The 17,127-nt window shown below is 40.9% G+C and overlaps 1 protein-coding gene across 7 annotated transcripts in view; it reads left to right on the plus strand.

Moving 5' to 3' along the window:
- LOC120817795 (chemokine-like protein TAFA-5) overlaps window positions 1-17,127 on the plus strand; it is a 104,745-nt gene that overhangs the window by 48,760 nt on the left and 38,858 nt on the right. For all 7 annotated transcript variants that reach the window (XR_005712012.2, XR_005712011.2, XR_013467476.1 and 4 more), the window contains exon 2: window positions 12,473-12,622. Coding sequence is in view for 2 of the 7 variants with exons in the window: in XM_040174343.2 (XP_040030277.1) it covers window positions 12,473-12,622 (150 nt within the window). In the remaining 5 variants the exon portion in view is untranslated. The remainder of the gene's footprint in view (window positions 1-12,472; window positions 12,623-17,127) is intronic.

The raw sequence follows: 17,127 nt of genomic DNA on the forward strand, positions 1-17,127 counted from the left end.
CCTTCAACTTCAGCTCCTCCTCTTGGTTACAACACTTCATCATGGTTATTGATGAATGAATGCCTTTCAGCAAACCCTGATGATTCAAGCTTAGCTGAACAAAATGGCTGGGCTTATGAAATTGGGGTAACTGCTAAGCAACCCAATTATGTGTGCAGTGCAAAAAAAATAAAAAAGCCCTGAGGGAATTCTTCTATTTATGGCCTCATCCCTACTCATGCTTATTACGCCGTAAGCGTTCCTTCTTTTTAACTTCATTTTACTTCAGCGTCGAACATAAAGTATAATAAAAGCTACACACTCAATTACCATTGTTTTTAATTCATTGGGTGTAATTACATTCCTGCAACAACTACCAGACGGTATAATTTAAGCTTTAAAAGAAGAGGATGTAGATCCACAAAGAATTCTGCCCCTGAAAACTGCAGTTCTGTAAGCAGAATGCGATTCCAATGAAATGTACAATGACCGGTCTAAAGGCCGACCTTTAGGTCATCGGCAGGATAGAAACTCAAATTAGTCGCAGTCCTTGTTGATGGATGCATGTGAGTTCAACTTAAAAAAAAATACTTTACATAGAACACAAACATCAGCCTCCTGGTTGAATGCCATATCTCCTCTTGTCCCATCCACTGCTCCGCCCATGCGTCCATGGAAGACATTCTTGCTTCTTATACTGGTTTTATATACCATATCTCATACCAAGTAACCCTCAATAAGTGTCGCTCAAATCAAACTTCCTCTGATCAATTGCAAATGAGAACACATTCAACGTATCTATGGGTTTGACGAAATTCATTTTTTCAAAATCTGCGATTAACACATATAGTATTGGGCAGTTAAACCTCTAAAGGAATGTTCTCATTCAAACCTTTGCTTAACACTCTATTCCTTTGTCAACTGGTGGGAAATCAACAAATGTAAAGTAGCCATCGAGAGGATGAAATGTGACCTTCCTGTGAAAGATTTCCTCACTGTCACTCTCCCCACTAAGAAGACGAAGCACAGAAATGCAGAACTTCTTCCAAAATAAAGATAGTAGATATTGATATATGTGCAGGTGATTCAGTTTCCAACCAGCTAAAATCCTGCAGTCACTGCCGCACAGCTCTGAGGGAGCGTAGCCTGCTGGAGTATGTGTGTTTACATGACAGAACCCCCCCCCCCACCCCCCCTTAACAATGGTCCGACATGAGATGAGCGATGTGCTTCATGCTCTGGGAAGTTGTCTCATTGTCAGTTAGTCAGCTGTCAGCGGTGTTATTGCGATGATTAGGAAAAAGGCCTTTTGTTCAGATGAGAGAACCGTCTCTGTTCAGCTCATCCGGAAAAGATGTGCGAGACGCAGAGCAGAGGAGAACTAAAGGCTGATGAATCTGGATGAAAAACATAGTTCATGACCCAGCCCTTTTTTTTTTTTTTTACTACTTTTCTGTCTCCACGGTGACACTTCCTACATAAAAACATAAACTGCAAACTTTGAAGTTTGAAGGAAGTGACAGCCGCGTGCCCTCTCAATGTCTGCTCTGCTTTTATTGGAGGCCTAACTTTGCATGGCGTTAATTGGATGAGCTGCTACTAAGGCGGGACACAATTGGGTCTTCTGGTTGTATGACGTCATCTGGTAATTGACTGTTCTCCAAAAGTCTGCACCTCCTCCGCGTGAAATTTTCCGTTCCCACATGTGCGGTCTACAATGATAAACAGTATGAATCCCATGCAGATGGGGACTGATCCTTAGCTACTGACTGCAGACAGCTGCAAATTATTGTTGCTGGCTTTGCCGTAGCTAGCTGGAATTAGTGCATCGGTTGGTTAAAAGCACTGTCTTTGGCTGACTTAAAAAAGTGAAAAAAATAAACTTTTAACCCAGGGTGGCTGCCAATTTTCTGCACAGAGCGTCCCATTCTGTCCATCAGCGGGACTGCTTCACATTGGCATCTCGTGGGTTTTGGCAGTATCACTACTTCTGTTTTTTTTTAAGGTCAGCCAACTGATTAACAATTGTAAATGTGCTTCCGTCAGCTTGTAGAATTTTACAGTGTTTCCTCTGCTTGCACAGATGTGTTTTTTTATTTGTCTTTAAAAAATGGAGAGGCCACTTTTCTTTTGTGTTATTGCACTCTTGCCCCCCTCTTTCTAGAACTGCAGTTATATTAGAAATGCCTCTGCATCAACATTGCCTACTGGAGTGGTTTTCATCTTTGTAGAAAAGAAGTACATGGTACTGATATTTTGACTCTCTGCCTTTAAATAATTCAAACAGACAACTGTTATTCCAGAGACTCATCCTGCACAGGTCCCCGTCCTCTGTACCCCCGGTTTTAACATACTGCAATAAGGGGGAGGGGGGGAATACTCTTGGATACCTTGACCTGAGTATTAATGCGCAAGCACTTTCGTACTTTTACAAAAAAAAACTCTAACAGATATATAATTTTGATCATACACATACAAATAAGCTGAAAAGGGCTTCAGGGTTGTTTTTATTGTCATCATCCAACCACAATACATCAGTTCATACAGTAAAATGAATCTGCAGGTTGAAAAAAAGACGGCTTTTTGAACTTGTTTCAAGGACTTAATACTGAATTAGCGCAGCTGCTCTTCAGTTGATTTGTTTTCTTAGAATCCTTGTTATAAAAGCGTCAGCCGTCTTACAACAGCAATGCTTAGAGGAAGTAACTGATCGGCCCTGTTGTAAGATTTGTCTCCTACCTGCCTCATATGACCTCTAAAGTCTAAAGCAGAACCTGCCAGCGGGGCCTCTCCTGCACCACAGACACTTAAGTTCGAGGATGAAGATTTCATTTTGCAATGATGAGATTCCAGGAGCATGGATAAAGCAATAAGACCATCTCTAAATCCTATAAAAGAGTCCTTTTTGCCTGTATATAACTGTAACTTTAACTCAATCCAAACCACGATCTTATCATATGCGGTTTGCGCTGTTCCCCTTCGGCATAGAGAATAAAATGGATCATGCTCTGAAATTGCCATTGACAAGTACTTAAGCTACACAACACCTTACAGAAAAAGCCTGTCATTGCACTTAGGGCATTGGTTCCTGCGTCTTTCCAGGTGTACGGTTTGTTTTAATGCCAAAGACAATCCGTAACACATGCAAAGCGTTGATATGTCGCAGAAAGAAGGTCGCAATAGAAGACAGATAGGACCCCTCAGAGGCTGGCAGAAGCAGCGATGTGTGTGTCTCTTTATGCCCCAGCTGAGCCTCGGCAGAGCAGCAGCACAGAGGCCAAGTTGAATGGGGAGGGGAGATTAAAGGCAGTGCCGGAGCCTCCTCCCTCTGCATTCAATCACCGCTCTCCCAAACAGCTCAGCGTGCATGCTGATCAAGCTGCAGTGAAAGGAGCCATGCACCCCGCCACCGACCATACACAAGCTCACAGACTACACACTTGTGCTGTCGTCAGATCAGATAATTAACTGTGCGCGGTTTAGAGGGAATATCAGATTGATGCCTTAAAATCCGGTTGATGATATTAGATGTGTATCTGTTACATTATTTGGGTGCGACCTACATGTTTGATGTCATGTTCACTGTAGCTTTTTTTAAACTTAAGTTGCATTTAGGTTTTCCTGATGAAAATGCTTTTGCCGTAGAAGATTTATTCGTAGTTTGGTGTAAAATGTCACTTTTTAAATGTGACAGTATCACAAAGATTCCAGAGAATTGTGTCATAGAGTTGAAGGTCTTCCTTCATTGGCAACCAATTAGTTCCCAGGCATTTAAAAAAATAAAATGCGGCAAATCAATTGTACAATCAATACCACAGATATCTATCACCTAAACTCAAATTCTGACATAATTGGCATGAACAGCTACGGGTGGAGAGTTGGTCAAGTTATACTTCTGTAATTTACTTTCAGCAGTTGTGCATATACGTAGGTCTTAATTAGTCCAGAGACGTTTTTGATATTCTAGACTGTCCACTCACAAGGGCAAACATGAAATACTGGATCTCAATTTCATCCATCAAACCATTGTGCTTTCATCAATTACATCCATAAATATATACACATATATCATATAACGTAATTATGTCAACATACCCTTAACTAGAAAATGTCTACTGGAAATGGCTTTGCAAAATGACAAAATCCGTCCACCAAGACATAAGACAAAATGACTGAGCCTTTCTTCAAGTTGCTTCATTTGATCTTGACTAGCAACATTCTCTACCAGCACAAAAAAAAAACCTTGAGGATAAAACACTAGCAGCTCAAACTGACCAATCGCATTTGTTGTGAACTGTCTGCAGACCTCGTAGTTCCATTTTTGAAGAGCTGCCCTTCAGCTCCGACAGTGCCCCCAGAAGAAATGCAGAGTTTCTGTGACGCCCGATGCTGAAGTCCATTCATCTTCTTATTTTACTGTGATTTGTGAGGTTTGCAATGCTTCCTCCTGGCCATCAATGTAGCTCTGCATTCTTCTTCCCGTCTCATTTTGCTCGGGAATCCAAAATATCCCCAAACAATGAGACTTTGCTTAAAAAAAAGAAGGGGAAAAAGGCTTTGTTTGACCGATATTTTGCTGGCAGAGAGCCTTATATGTTGTAAATTGAGATTATCCTGCCCCTTGCTGTTTGTCAGTGAGAATAAATGAAAAAGAGAGCAGGAAAACAAGACGTCTTGAGAAAAATACAGCTCAAATTATAACAAAGAAACCTGAAAGTAAAATGGCAACTACAGTTAAGCCAGCTATATCTCCTCCACATGCGTGAATACATCTGTGCATATGGTACACTTAAGTTGAAACATAACCACAAACATGCTTGCCTTGTTCTAGATTTTCCCACATTGGAGAGCCAGCCCTGACCAGGACCCGTAACGCTGTTTGATATACCTTGGCTCTGTCCTCCAAGGGTGCAGAACGAGATACATGATTGGGATTTCACGCCCCAACGAGAAAATATTCAAGGGACTTCTCCTTTTCATCATTGCCCTATTGTTTCCTCTGGGCGAGGGGAACGTGCTTAACATCAGTGGAGAAGTGGCACTGGTATACATCTGTGCATGCGCATAAGCTCTCCGGTGTAACCAAGGGTTACCAGGTTCATTGGTCTCTGCCAACGTTTTAATTGATGATCATTCATTGCTTCACGCCAACACCCTGTTGTTAAGCAAAGTTCATTATTTTAGAACGCTAACATTGGGAATAGAGGGCGTCTCTTGGGAAAGCGTCATTCTTTACGTGCTTCTCACAAGGTCACAGAAGGAAAAAGGGGCCCAGGCTTCATTATGAAAACCCTGTTAAGGTACACGGGGGCTCTTCATTTATATTAATGAAGAGTCAATGCGGCTCAGAGCCGCCATATTGTGTTAGTTATTCTCCAAACTTGTATCGCTGTTATTGAGTAATCTTTGATTATTTTTGTGGGTATCTGATTAACTGCTCATACAAGGACATCTCAAGAAGACAACTTAAGGTGCCATTTCCTTGAGTCCAGTTTTTGCAAACTGCTTGCTATTTCCAAACAACAAAACCCAAACATTTTAAATTGACTTAAATTTTAATTAACAAAATGTATATATATATATTTTTAAACAATTGGAGGCATAGCACAGCTTAGGTTTTGAATTCTCCTACTCTCCTACTAACAGTTCTGGGCAAAAACAAAGAACATAGCAGTAGCAGTAATTTGTCCTTATATTTAGATGTTTTGCTTTACATTGTTTGTTGTAGCTGCAAAGTTTGTATTTTTTCAAGCTTGTACACGTTTTATATCCTTATCATATATCTTATCATATATTGGCCAGGAATTGGTGCATTAACTATACTGTGTATACCACTACTACTACTACAACTACATTAGGGTGTGCTGTAATTGGATGACAGATCTCACTCGTGTGCTAATTGGTATTTAACACACAGTGGTTCGTTTTGTCGCTAATGGGCTAACACTGCAATGTTTAATCAAGACAGAAGCTCTGTGTCATCCTCTTTGCTCATTGTCATGTCCTTTAAAATTAAGTTCTGAAAATATGGAGGAGCTCATCACTTCCATCTTACATGTAAATGGGAGGTGGAGCAATTTCAGTGGTAGCTGGACGTTGCTTGGAAACGGCTCATGTGCGTAGGTGCGCGCGTTTGCATGGGTAAGGTGTTCTGAGGTGTGTCTGATATGCATGCCATCCATTTGCTGAATTTGTGCTGTTTACCCCTTTTTGTATCCGCATGTTTATGTTTTAGTGTTTGCCTGTGTGATAATGCGGCTCTGTGCTCGCCGAGGCATTTCAGGAGAAAAGGGGTCCAGAAAATAAACATTCAAATTCACTTTTCCGAATAGGTCCACAAAGCATAGATCAGAGAAGCTGCTTCACCCGAAATAGATCGGCCAGACCCCCTGTTCTCTCCCTCGCTCTTAATGATGAGACAGTCCTCCCAATGAATATTTTTAGGATTCACGGCAGCATAGGCAGGGTGTTCATAATTGCGAGGCTGGCTTTATGATGACTTTTCGGTCAAAGTAAAACAAATGTCTACTGACAAAGCCGTGTGAAGCACTGCATTCTAGCTTTGTTTCATTTAATCATAGTGTTTGCCAGTGTAGGTGTTGATCTTGTTTAAACAGGAATATGAGACGGTCAATATCACTGTTGTATCTGCCAGTTCACTCAATATCAAGGCGTAACCATGCCGACGCAGATCAGCCTGGCTTAGTTTAAAATACTAAAACTCTAAATTAAAGAAACCAAATTTGCTACACTTCCAGGTTCACCAGTTTCTTCATGAATGTTCTGTTGAGTGAGGGCGTAGTCAGTGGACCCACATGCATCCTCACACAGCAGGTTAAATCCTTAATCACTCTATAGAGTGGGGAAAAAACAAAAAGACTAAACAAACAAGGCTACGTCAAGACCGTCCAACGAAACTCAGGGGAAGAAACAGAAGAGCACAGCGTAGGAGCAGACGGGAAACCTAACATTGACAATCTTATCTCGTTTAACTTGGCAAGAAATGTTGATCTGCTCCTTCGAAACTGGATGTGGCAGGAAACACCAACAACTGAGTCACCGTTTTTACTGATTGTTATTCATCAAATGCAGCTCATTCAGAATCTCCTCAAATCAGTTCTATTCATCCTAACAAATTGTTCTCAACCGGTACATAATTGTTCACACCTGAATCATGGTCAACTTCAAACGGTTTGCAATTACAGTCAAGATCCAGACTCTAAATAATTGCAGTACATGTAAGTGGCCTCCTGCATTGTTTTTTGGACCTCAATCAACTCCCGCTGGTTGTTTTTGAGATTTCATGCAGGCCCTACATCATCCGACCAACTCTTTTACCTTAACCTACAATTCAGCCTCCTCCGCTCTCCTCTCTGTTATACCACATGCTGTTTAGCTCTCTCAGCCTCTGATTAGGGTTTTTGAAAGAGGTCACTTAGAAACCTGCCAGTCCTCGGGAGGAGAGCGATGACATTAAGGTTCTACTAATGCCAAAGTGATTTCGGACTCAAAATCTTTCCGCAGGACTTCCGTCTCTCCTTCCCAACAGCTGTAGCGCGCTGATGTGATAGAGAGAGTTTTAGTAATGTCTAAAATGCACACTGTCCTATAGTATAGAACAGATATAATGCTATTTTCCAACTAAGTTTAGGTGCCATATAGTATTTCCATGTTGGGTGGAGAATATGTGAAAAATAATATTTGGATTTTAAAGGATTTCATTTTTGTGTTTAAAAGAGTATAGTATATAGAGTATGTATTTGCCTTGGTATCCTTATAGTTCACATTGTCTCAAAGCACAGCTCAAGACGCAGCGGTCTGTAAAAGGACAAAATCAGTCGACTTCCGGGTTGGGATTTGGGTAGTAAGTTATTTCACAACTTTTTATGGACTTAATGATTCAAACGAGCTGTTCATGTGTTCTTACAATATGTCTTTGGGAAAGAGTATTTTTTCCAGCAATTTAAACTATACACAGTGAGATGTATGTCATTATTCAATGCTCTTCCTGATGAATGAAAACATGCCAACATGTCCCCAATGCTTACATACTGTAGATGTGTCATCTTAGCAGTGTGTGGAAGTGAGAATGAGCACTATCCGCCCCTCAATTTTTCCATTTCATACATACGTTTGCTGCTACAACCATTCCTTTAAAACAAGACTAAAAAAAAAAAAAGAGTTGCACTGCAGTTCAACAAAAGTAAAACCCAGCCAATTGATCAACATCCTTGAGTCTGGTTCAGAGGCAGCAGCACAGAACGCAATCCCAGTTAGACTCCAGAACAAAGTTGCTTTTCAATGGATGAAAAACACAGAATAACTACTGATTACACCCTACCAAGACTAAATCATCCATTTCATAAATGCCCAAACATTCACTCAGCGGATTGAGACTCTTCAGAAGCAGCCTTTGGAGAAAAAAAATGAATGAGAAAAGTGCTCCTAAAACATAAAAAGAGGGTAAAAGATACAAAAGGAAAGAAGAAATGTCATGTCTATCGGTGACATTTGTCAAATGATTGTGTGCAGCAGACTAATTGTAATGTGCTGAGGAGCAGGCGGGAAAAATAATAAAGCCAAGGAGCATGTCAATAACATTACGTTATATTAAGCCACACGCTCTGCCACATGAATCCATCTTCTGCTACAGTCAGAGCTTTCATTTCACTCTAGAGTGGCCACACATACATTTTAATCAGACATTTGGCTGGCCAAGCTGTCAGCTGCTCGACAACAGAAGCTGATAAGGGTGATGATAAATCATGTCGCTCCTGCTACATGCTTTTGGTTTGTTTCTGAGAACACCTGCCAGTTTTAGATGTTTGCCACACAAGGCTATTACAGGAAACAGGATTTCAGTTTCCTCTCTTTTACAGTCCAAACTTTTCACAGGATAACCGTGACGAGATTGGTCCACATCTGCATGATTTCTATCACTTGTACATTCGGTGCAAAAAATACAGAAGCTATTTTTTGGACCAAATTGTTTCTGCTGTAATCCTGTCTGGAAAGTGCCTTGTTGGAGCTGAGTATCCTGTGACATTTTTGAACCCTTTCTGCTGATCCCTCTAGGCCAACACAAAGAGGAATACTTTTCTTTTGTTGCGCGAGTTTGGTTCGGTTCAATCTTTCGGTTTGTTTAATGGTGGCAATGTACGGTATGTGGTATCTCTGGCAAGGCATTCTACGGGCTGAGCCACGGGGATGCTTGAAGATATTTGCTTTGGAAAAGAAGGAATCCACCCCTGCTTTCATGGGGGGACTGAGATGATGTGCTCAAGTTTCCTCCCATAATATTTTAGTAAGACTGCAAATACCTAAAACGCTTGTAGCTGAAACCACCTTGTTAAAGACTAATTATTTTTAGCAATTATATTTTACTTATTTCTCTCTAATTCCTAATATCCAGTTTCACAAAGTAAACTCTGAGTCAAGACACGTTCTACTCAAACCTCAGGATAATAGATCTAATACATATTTAGGATATTCTTTTTTTTATCCATGCTAGCAGAATGGCTTGAGCGATTGCAAAGTCTGTCGAGCTGATTGATTCGTTGGACAGTCAACCACTTTGAACCCTACCTGAATATTGTCATGAAATTGAGTACATGCATGCATCATCCTGAGTGGATGAATACACTTACTGCACTCACAAAAAGGGACTGAGCGTCTGCCGAGGACACTCAGGTTTCAGGCCGGCATTTTTTTATGGAACGGTCTTCTGGAGCAGCAGCACCTTGAGAGCTAACAGGAAGAAGACTTATCAAGAAGGCCAGCTGTGTGCTGGGGTGTCCTCTGGATATGTTGAAAGTATTGGGAGACAGTGATGAAGCTATAACCCCAGATGGACAACACCTTTCCCCCCATGCGGGACACTCAGCCCCCCCGGTATGTGAAGAGAGACGTATCTTAGGTCCGCCATCCTGCTGCTGTCACACTGCACAACCGCCTATGCTGCAATGGCAATTTGATTTGAAAGATGCAGTTAGTCACAGCAGACCTAGCAGTGATATTGGATGTCACCTACTGGAATAACTAAGGGAACGTTCCTCTATTATGGACTTTTGCATGCAAATCAACTCAGTGCTTTTGAGGTTTTTTTTATGAGGCACAATTATTTCATTTCAAACTGGGTTTAAAATAGGATAGATTATTTGTATTAGTCGGTGCAGCTGTATAGAAGACAACATACAATGGAAGACAACAACATGACATTGAAATTAATTCAGTTTCTCCGTAGCGACGCCTGTGACAGTATGAGCAAGGCCACTGTTTGTTGTTGTTCTTTCTTGACTCGATGGAGCTCATTACTTGTCAACATTTCATCAGAGAATCACTACGTGGAATCGGCCAGCGTTGGAGCGTGTTGACTGCGGTACCTCAGCGCCACAGCGATCCGGGGGATTACATAAGACATGCAATATCCCCCCCCCCCTCTTTTCAGCTCTTTGAAATGGAAGAGTTCCAAAGGAGAAGGAACTCACAAAGAGCGGAAGCAGGAAGAAGGCAGCGAAGAGACGATCTGCAGGGACGGTGGGTGGGGTAGGATGCAGGAAATAAATTCACGCACGGTTTCCCATGCGCACTCCGGCGCTTACACGACAAGACATTGCACAAAGAGCAAGCTATGTGAAGGAAGAAAGGAGGAGGGTGGTGACGGTGGAGTATTTGGTCTTGAGCTCCCGATTGTATGGCAGATTGGATTTAGTAGCATGCATTTCTGAGCAAAGACATCACGTTGAGACATCTTTCAGCCCCCCCCCCCACCTCGGTCTTCCTTTTAGTACAGATGTGTTATGGACATACGCACATGTGCTGCTAATGGGTGGCTACTGGCTTCAGTGTAATGTTATGTGTTTATCGGTGAACTGCTGTTCATTTCAGTTTCTTTCCCAATATATTCCCATATTAATGCAAAACCTTATCAAAAAGGAAGGGCAGTTGGAGCAGGATACAGACAAACTGTATGTTGTGTTACTGTAGTGGTCATACATTTGTTATTTCAGAGCGTGATTTTCTAAGTATGCATACATTGTAACGGCTCCATACTTTATGCACAGAGACATTTTCTTCACCAGTGGAAATGGCCACCACAGCGTGTGGATGGATCCTGATAGATACCTATTACCCTGGGTGTGACCCCTCACTGTTCAGTTCATTAAGCCAGCCACCCATGTGTTTGGGACTCAAGTCCAGATTTAATCACAGCTTCCACCTTCCTGCCAATCACAATTAAATCCTGATAAGCCTCTCCGGGATGGCACCCGAGAGCCTCCACACACAGACAAAGGTTAATTTGCGAGCAGCAAGGGCCCAGCTACGGGGCCGAAGGTCACTTGATTGAATACATAGAGCATGTGGGTGTAAGAATGGGGAGGCGGCGGGGGGTGCTATGCAGCAATTACAAAGTTCATCAGTATTCGTATGCTTCCTTCCTGCCTAATGGGTTATTTACCTTTAAGAGGTGTGCTGATGCTGTGGCACCTTGATGAGGAAATAGCTTGTTCGTAGTCTTTAGGTAGCTGAAATCCAAAAGTAATTTCCTCATTGTCTTTTGAACTCCATTCACACATGTATAGTCACATCTGTGAGGAACTTCCACTGGAACTGACCATGGTTATTTAACCTTCAAACACCCTTTGTCCCTTTGGGTCTAATTGCGATAAGTATGGTTAAAGCATACTAAAGTTTTTTTTTTTATTATATTACGTAATCTGTCTTTGCCTTTAAACCAACTCATTTAGTGATGTTTCTTTTTGAAAGATAAAATCCCTACCCTAGATAGTGATGGTGTAATTTATTTAATCACTAACCATTCCATTATTTATTCCTAGCATGACTATCAATTCTTGATAAATTGGTGGAAAAAAAGAGTACTTATTTGATGTGAACCATCCAAAGTTCTTTAGAGGTTATTCTTAATACCAACGAATCAAATAATGGACATGGTATTTAGATGTTTGCTTTGATGACGAACGATGTTGGTATTAGTAGTAGATGTATTCTGAGCTACTTAGAGGTAGTGTAAGGCAGTTAAACCGGTCATCATTTCCTCCCTTATTAGCTGTGTTGTTGTGGAAACATATTTTTCCAACAACTGTATTAATTTGAGTCGCTTCACAAGTTTCTTTTGGAGTATGTAACCGTTAGACACAACTTTGCAATTACATCAGAACGCATGATGGTAACGTGTATCAATGCAACTTTCATCTTAAATGACCTCCCTTAAGAAAACGCTGCATAGTCTTGCTTTAACTCTGTGTCAATTCCACAGGGTTTAAGTAATGATTGCAGTAAAAAACAATAGATAAAGAAGCTTACCTCAACATTTGCACGAGCCTCTGCTTTAATAATTTATAATAATGGAACTGCACCACCGAACACGGAACAGAATACAAATGTAACAAAAGACTAGAGTCAAGTTCATTTTTACCCTGTTTATGATTTCATCTCTCTGACCTCGCATCCTGTGGTGCAATGTCATTTCCAGGCCAGCTGGCAGCGGGGACTTGTGAGATTGTGACGCTGGACAGGGACAGCAGCCAACCACGGCGGACCATCGCCAGGCAGACGGCCCGCTGCGCCTGTAAGAAGGGCCAGATTGCTGGAACCACAAGAGCCAGACCTGCCTGTGTGGACGGTAAGAGGACGAGGGGCAGGGGGATCTCGGATTAGCCTGTGTGTGTGTGTGTGTGTGTGTGTAAGGGGCCACTTCAGTTAAAACTACTCAAACATGAGTATTTTGACTCAAGTAGTATGTTTGAGGCGAGTGTGACATTTCAATTGGCTGATGTTGCAGTTCAAGCGCATGGAAAAAGAACGTTTAATGTGAAAAACGGTAACTAAATGGCTGTATCACGTCATCGGGGGGGTTTAAGGTGGATAAACCGAAGAAAAGTGGATCACAGGGCTGTCATTGTGGTGTTTGTAAAGCCTGCAACAAATCAATTTACGGTGGAATCATTTTAAAAAAGTGACGGAACGGAGGTTTTCTGAATCCCGCAACAGCAGATGGACTCATATTTCATGGAATAGTGACACTATTTGTGGTATAGTGTCTGCTTTGATAAAGAGTTCTTTTGTATTATGATTGTTGGAGCTTAAATAATGACTTAATTAATCATTTAGTTGATTAACAGAAAACGTGTTGTTGATGTTTTGACAATCAATCAATTGTTTATGTCATATTTTAACATTTGTCACTATTTTGTCACATTTTATCCACCAAATAATTAATATAGTAACAGATTTGGAGATAATGATGTCAAACATCTTTGGAAAATTTAATTTGCGATAGAAATGTACACAGAGACGCCACATCATTATTCCCCTAATTGGTTTGACTATACAACGGGTAGCCATTAAGGTAATTTATCACAAGTGATTTTTCACTTGTATACATGCCTACATGTCAATGTTTTATATAATCCAAGAGAATCTGCTGTTTTCACCTGGGTGACATTTAAAACGTGGAAAGGTGTTTTAAGTTACAGTGATATTTAGATTCATATGTGTCATTAAAAAATATATCATGAAAGGTTTTTGTGTTTTGTGGATGTATATCTTTTTATATGGTAGGTGCAGATGAAGATGACATTTGAGAGGAATTCAATTATTTTTTGGTGGAAAAACTGCTTCGCACTGGGTTTGTGCACTCAGGCTTAGCTGTATGAAGACGAATATGATCTTGTAGACATGGCTGCATGCCCACCTTCACTGTGGAGTCACTTTGCTGTCCTCACGCATGGCTCAGCGGCCAGTGAGTAAGTTTAATGGTTGATTCATAAATCCACCGGATCTGGATCATATCAGAGAGGTCTTTGTTACAATGTGCGGGCTTGATACTACTCTCGGAAGAAAGCTATAGGCTTAGCTGACTTTTTAGAGACCTACACAGGTGGACAGAAGTTTTTGACATTTCAATATCTGAGGTAAAAACATATGTACAAATGTACAATGTACAAATGTATAACGGTATAGTTTTTCATCATTATATGGATATACTACACAGTATAGAGAGAACACCATAACCTACTATAATCGTGAACTTGGGTAAAGGCAAGGAGAATTTATTTGTGTACATTTCATTATACAAAGATATTGCCCATGCTTGACAAAATGCATTAAAACACAAAACAAAAGCATTACAAAACATTGAAATCCAAATAAAAACATTTCATAGAAATTAAAAAGATAAAACTGAGAAATACTTCATAAAATTATAATGTTAATTTGGGTTTTGGGGGAACTCAGACTGACCCGAGACGCCGAGAGGAAAAAACAAACCGGTTTTTATGATGTAATCATCTTAAAAACTTAAAATCTCATCGAATAAGGAGGTTATTCTGACTGATTTTATTAAACCCTGCATCAGTGGCTCTGTGTTTTTTTGCACTGCTGCCTTCAGCAGAGAGCACTGGGATCGAATTTCCACCTGTTTGGGGTCTGCTGGGTTTAGCCTGAGTCTTGGTAATTACTCCTGCAGCTCAAAGACATGCAAGTCGATTGGACACTGTACAGTAGATCACTCATAGATCGGAATTAATTAGTACTGCTAATTGACACTGGATGTATGTGTAGTGTTGCATTGCAGTTACGCAGTGATTATAAACCTCTTTTGAAGGAGAATTTACAATGTTACTGTAAAAATAATGCATTTCGAAAAATGAACACATCATCAAGTCACAATCTGTAACAGTATTTGTTGTCTTTTGTCCCAACTGCAAATGCGTGGATGTTTAGACCTATGTTATTACACAGAGGCACTACTGTGCATGCACATTTTAATGTCAGGTAGTAATTTACTCCCCTATAGTCAGTTTTTTTCCCATAACAGATGACAGACCCTCACACTTTTATTGCTGTTCACATTACAATATCCCACAGCTGGATATTATTGCCATGCAATTCGGAGATGCTTGTCTCCAGAAATGCAATCATATTTGTTTATCCAGACTCTTTGGGGACATCATAAGAGAGCAAAAGCCAGAGAGAAAGCTGACATAAAAGACCCCAAATGCCACAAATGGGATTTCAATGAGTTTTAATCTACTTGAGTCCTTGAGGTCTGAGGTCTTTGTTTTAATATGCCTCTATCTTGGCCGACACGATCAGTGTCCTTCATGCTTCAGGCGCTGTGTCTCCTGCATGCAGGATGATCCAGAGCTCCATCAGCTGACACACCTGCCTTCCAGGACAGAATGTTGTGATAAAAAACTAAGAAAGCTTTAGTGCCGTTGATCCTGAAGAGAAACCTTTTTTTTTGTTGCGCTTCCAGTTCCTTCCAGTTGCCATTTGTGTGTTTACTGCTTAGAGGAAGTAAAATTGGGAGATTTCCTTATACACTAATAAAAAGCCTTCTGTAGCTGTGCTGTTTGATGCATGTGTCCACAAGGAGAGTGGCTATTGAAAGAATACTTTTAAACCTTCACCAATAACATCTCTGAAACATGAAATCCAGTAGTTTTCTCACCCTTTTTCATACTTCTCTTCTTTTTCTTTCTCTATCACTAAGACCAACTCTTAACGTCCTCCTCTTTGTCTAAACTGTATGTCTTCAATGGCTCTACCTAAGGCCTATATTTTAGCCTAGTGCTGCATAAGTACACACTTCCAGCTGAGATTTCATCCTCTTAGGTGTTTTTTACCTCTGTGCTTGATGACTTTTAAGAGAGCTGATATTGATTCTTATTAGGAGGGTAAGAGGCAATTAGAGAAACTTCTGCTGGCTGCGGGAAAAGGGGATGGATCTACAGCAGGGGGTACCTCCAGAGACATGCAGGAGGTTGTTGAGGGTCAGTGTTCGTGGCGGTGACAATGAGGTCCCGCCTGAGGTGAAGTTGTTTGTGCAAAAACACAAACAAAAATGATGCTGACATTGATGAAAGCCTCCAAGGTGACCCGTTTTAAGAGGGCTTCAGCCTAGGGATAGACATTTTTTTAATGAGTGCATGCACATTAAATAATTAAACACTAACACACATTGGTGCAAAACAACTAAGTATAATAGGGAAGTGAAAGGGAAACTTAAAACACTTCCTGTGCTCCCCACTTATGCTCACACCTTAGCTGCTAAATAGCATAGTGGGCATCTGAACATCGTTAATGGGAACATACCACTCACAATGGAGCAATACAAAGTTGTCCAAGTTTCAAGTACATTTTGGTCTTTTCATACTTTTACTTTTTTGAAATTCTTTCATAACACGCATAACATTGTATCATCACTTTGTCCAGAAACAGATTATTATGTTATCCAATATTTCCTCCCTTTTTGCTTCATTTTGGTCTCCACCAACTCCTGCAGGAAATATCCATCTCTAAGTGTTCCAATTTGTTTAGCTGCAGATCCGTCAGCTGAGTAGGTAGTGAAGTGGGTTTTTCAGTAACTGCTTTCAACTGCTTTGAAAACTATGCTATCCGAGCGGAGCGAGTGAACTATAACAGTAAAAGTCAAGCAAGCCCACACAGCAAAATCAATGAGCTGAAAGATGCTAAGACAACTTGCAGATACAGGATATTACATCTGTAACATTGGGGAAAGGAAGTATTTGTTTTCAATGATGTTGAGTGTGTGAGAGAAATGAGATTTGGATTTCTTGCAGATGAACCTGCCCTACGGAAGAATTCGCTTCGCTTCAAACAATTACAACAGTAAAAATTCACTTACACATAAATTAATCAGTAATGACAAGCCAACAATAACAAAAGAGATTTTTTGCAGACAATCAGTTTGGAAGCTTTGTCCGCAGGACTTTTGCTCAAAGTGTATTTCCACAGCGTGGTTTTGTTACATTGACTCAAGTAAATATCTAGGAGTAACTCTTCAAACCTCTGCGAACAAGTATCTTACGTTGTCATCTCTGTAAAGCTGCATTCTAAACCACAGAATTGTCCCTCATCTGGATACCAGATGCACATCCCAGGGAGGCTCGCATACTGTATATACAAATTGTTCCACTGGATCAGGCAGGGATATAGACAATGCATCAGGCTTCGTCTCTGGGCTATTAGACCGCACCATAGCTCCAATCACACTGCATCAGACCGCTGGTTTGATTTGATGCAGGGAGGAGCAGAGGGGGCCGCGGTCTGTCGGGGAAACGCGTCATGTCAGCTCCGGCAGCCAGATCGCGAGCTAGCCGC

The sequence above is a fragment of the Gasterosteus aculeatus genome, chromosome 4 (genome assembly GCF_964276395.1).
Source record: "Gasterosteus aculeatus chromosome 4, fGasAcu3.hap1.1, whole genome shotgun sequence".
Taxonomy (NCBI): domain Eukaryota; kingdom Metazoa; phylum Chordata; class Actinopteri; order Perciformes; family Gasterosteidae; genus Gasterosteus; species Gasterosteus aculeatus.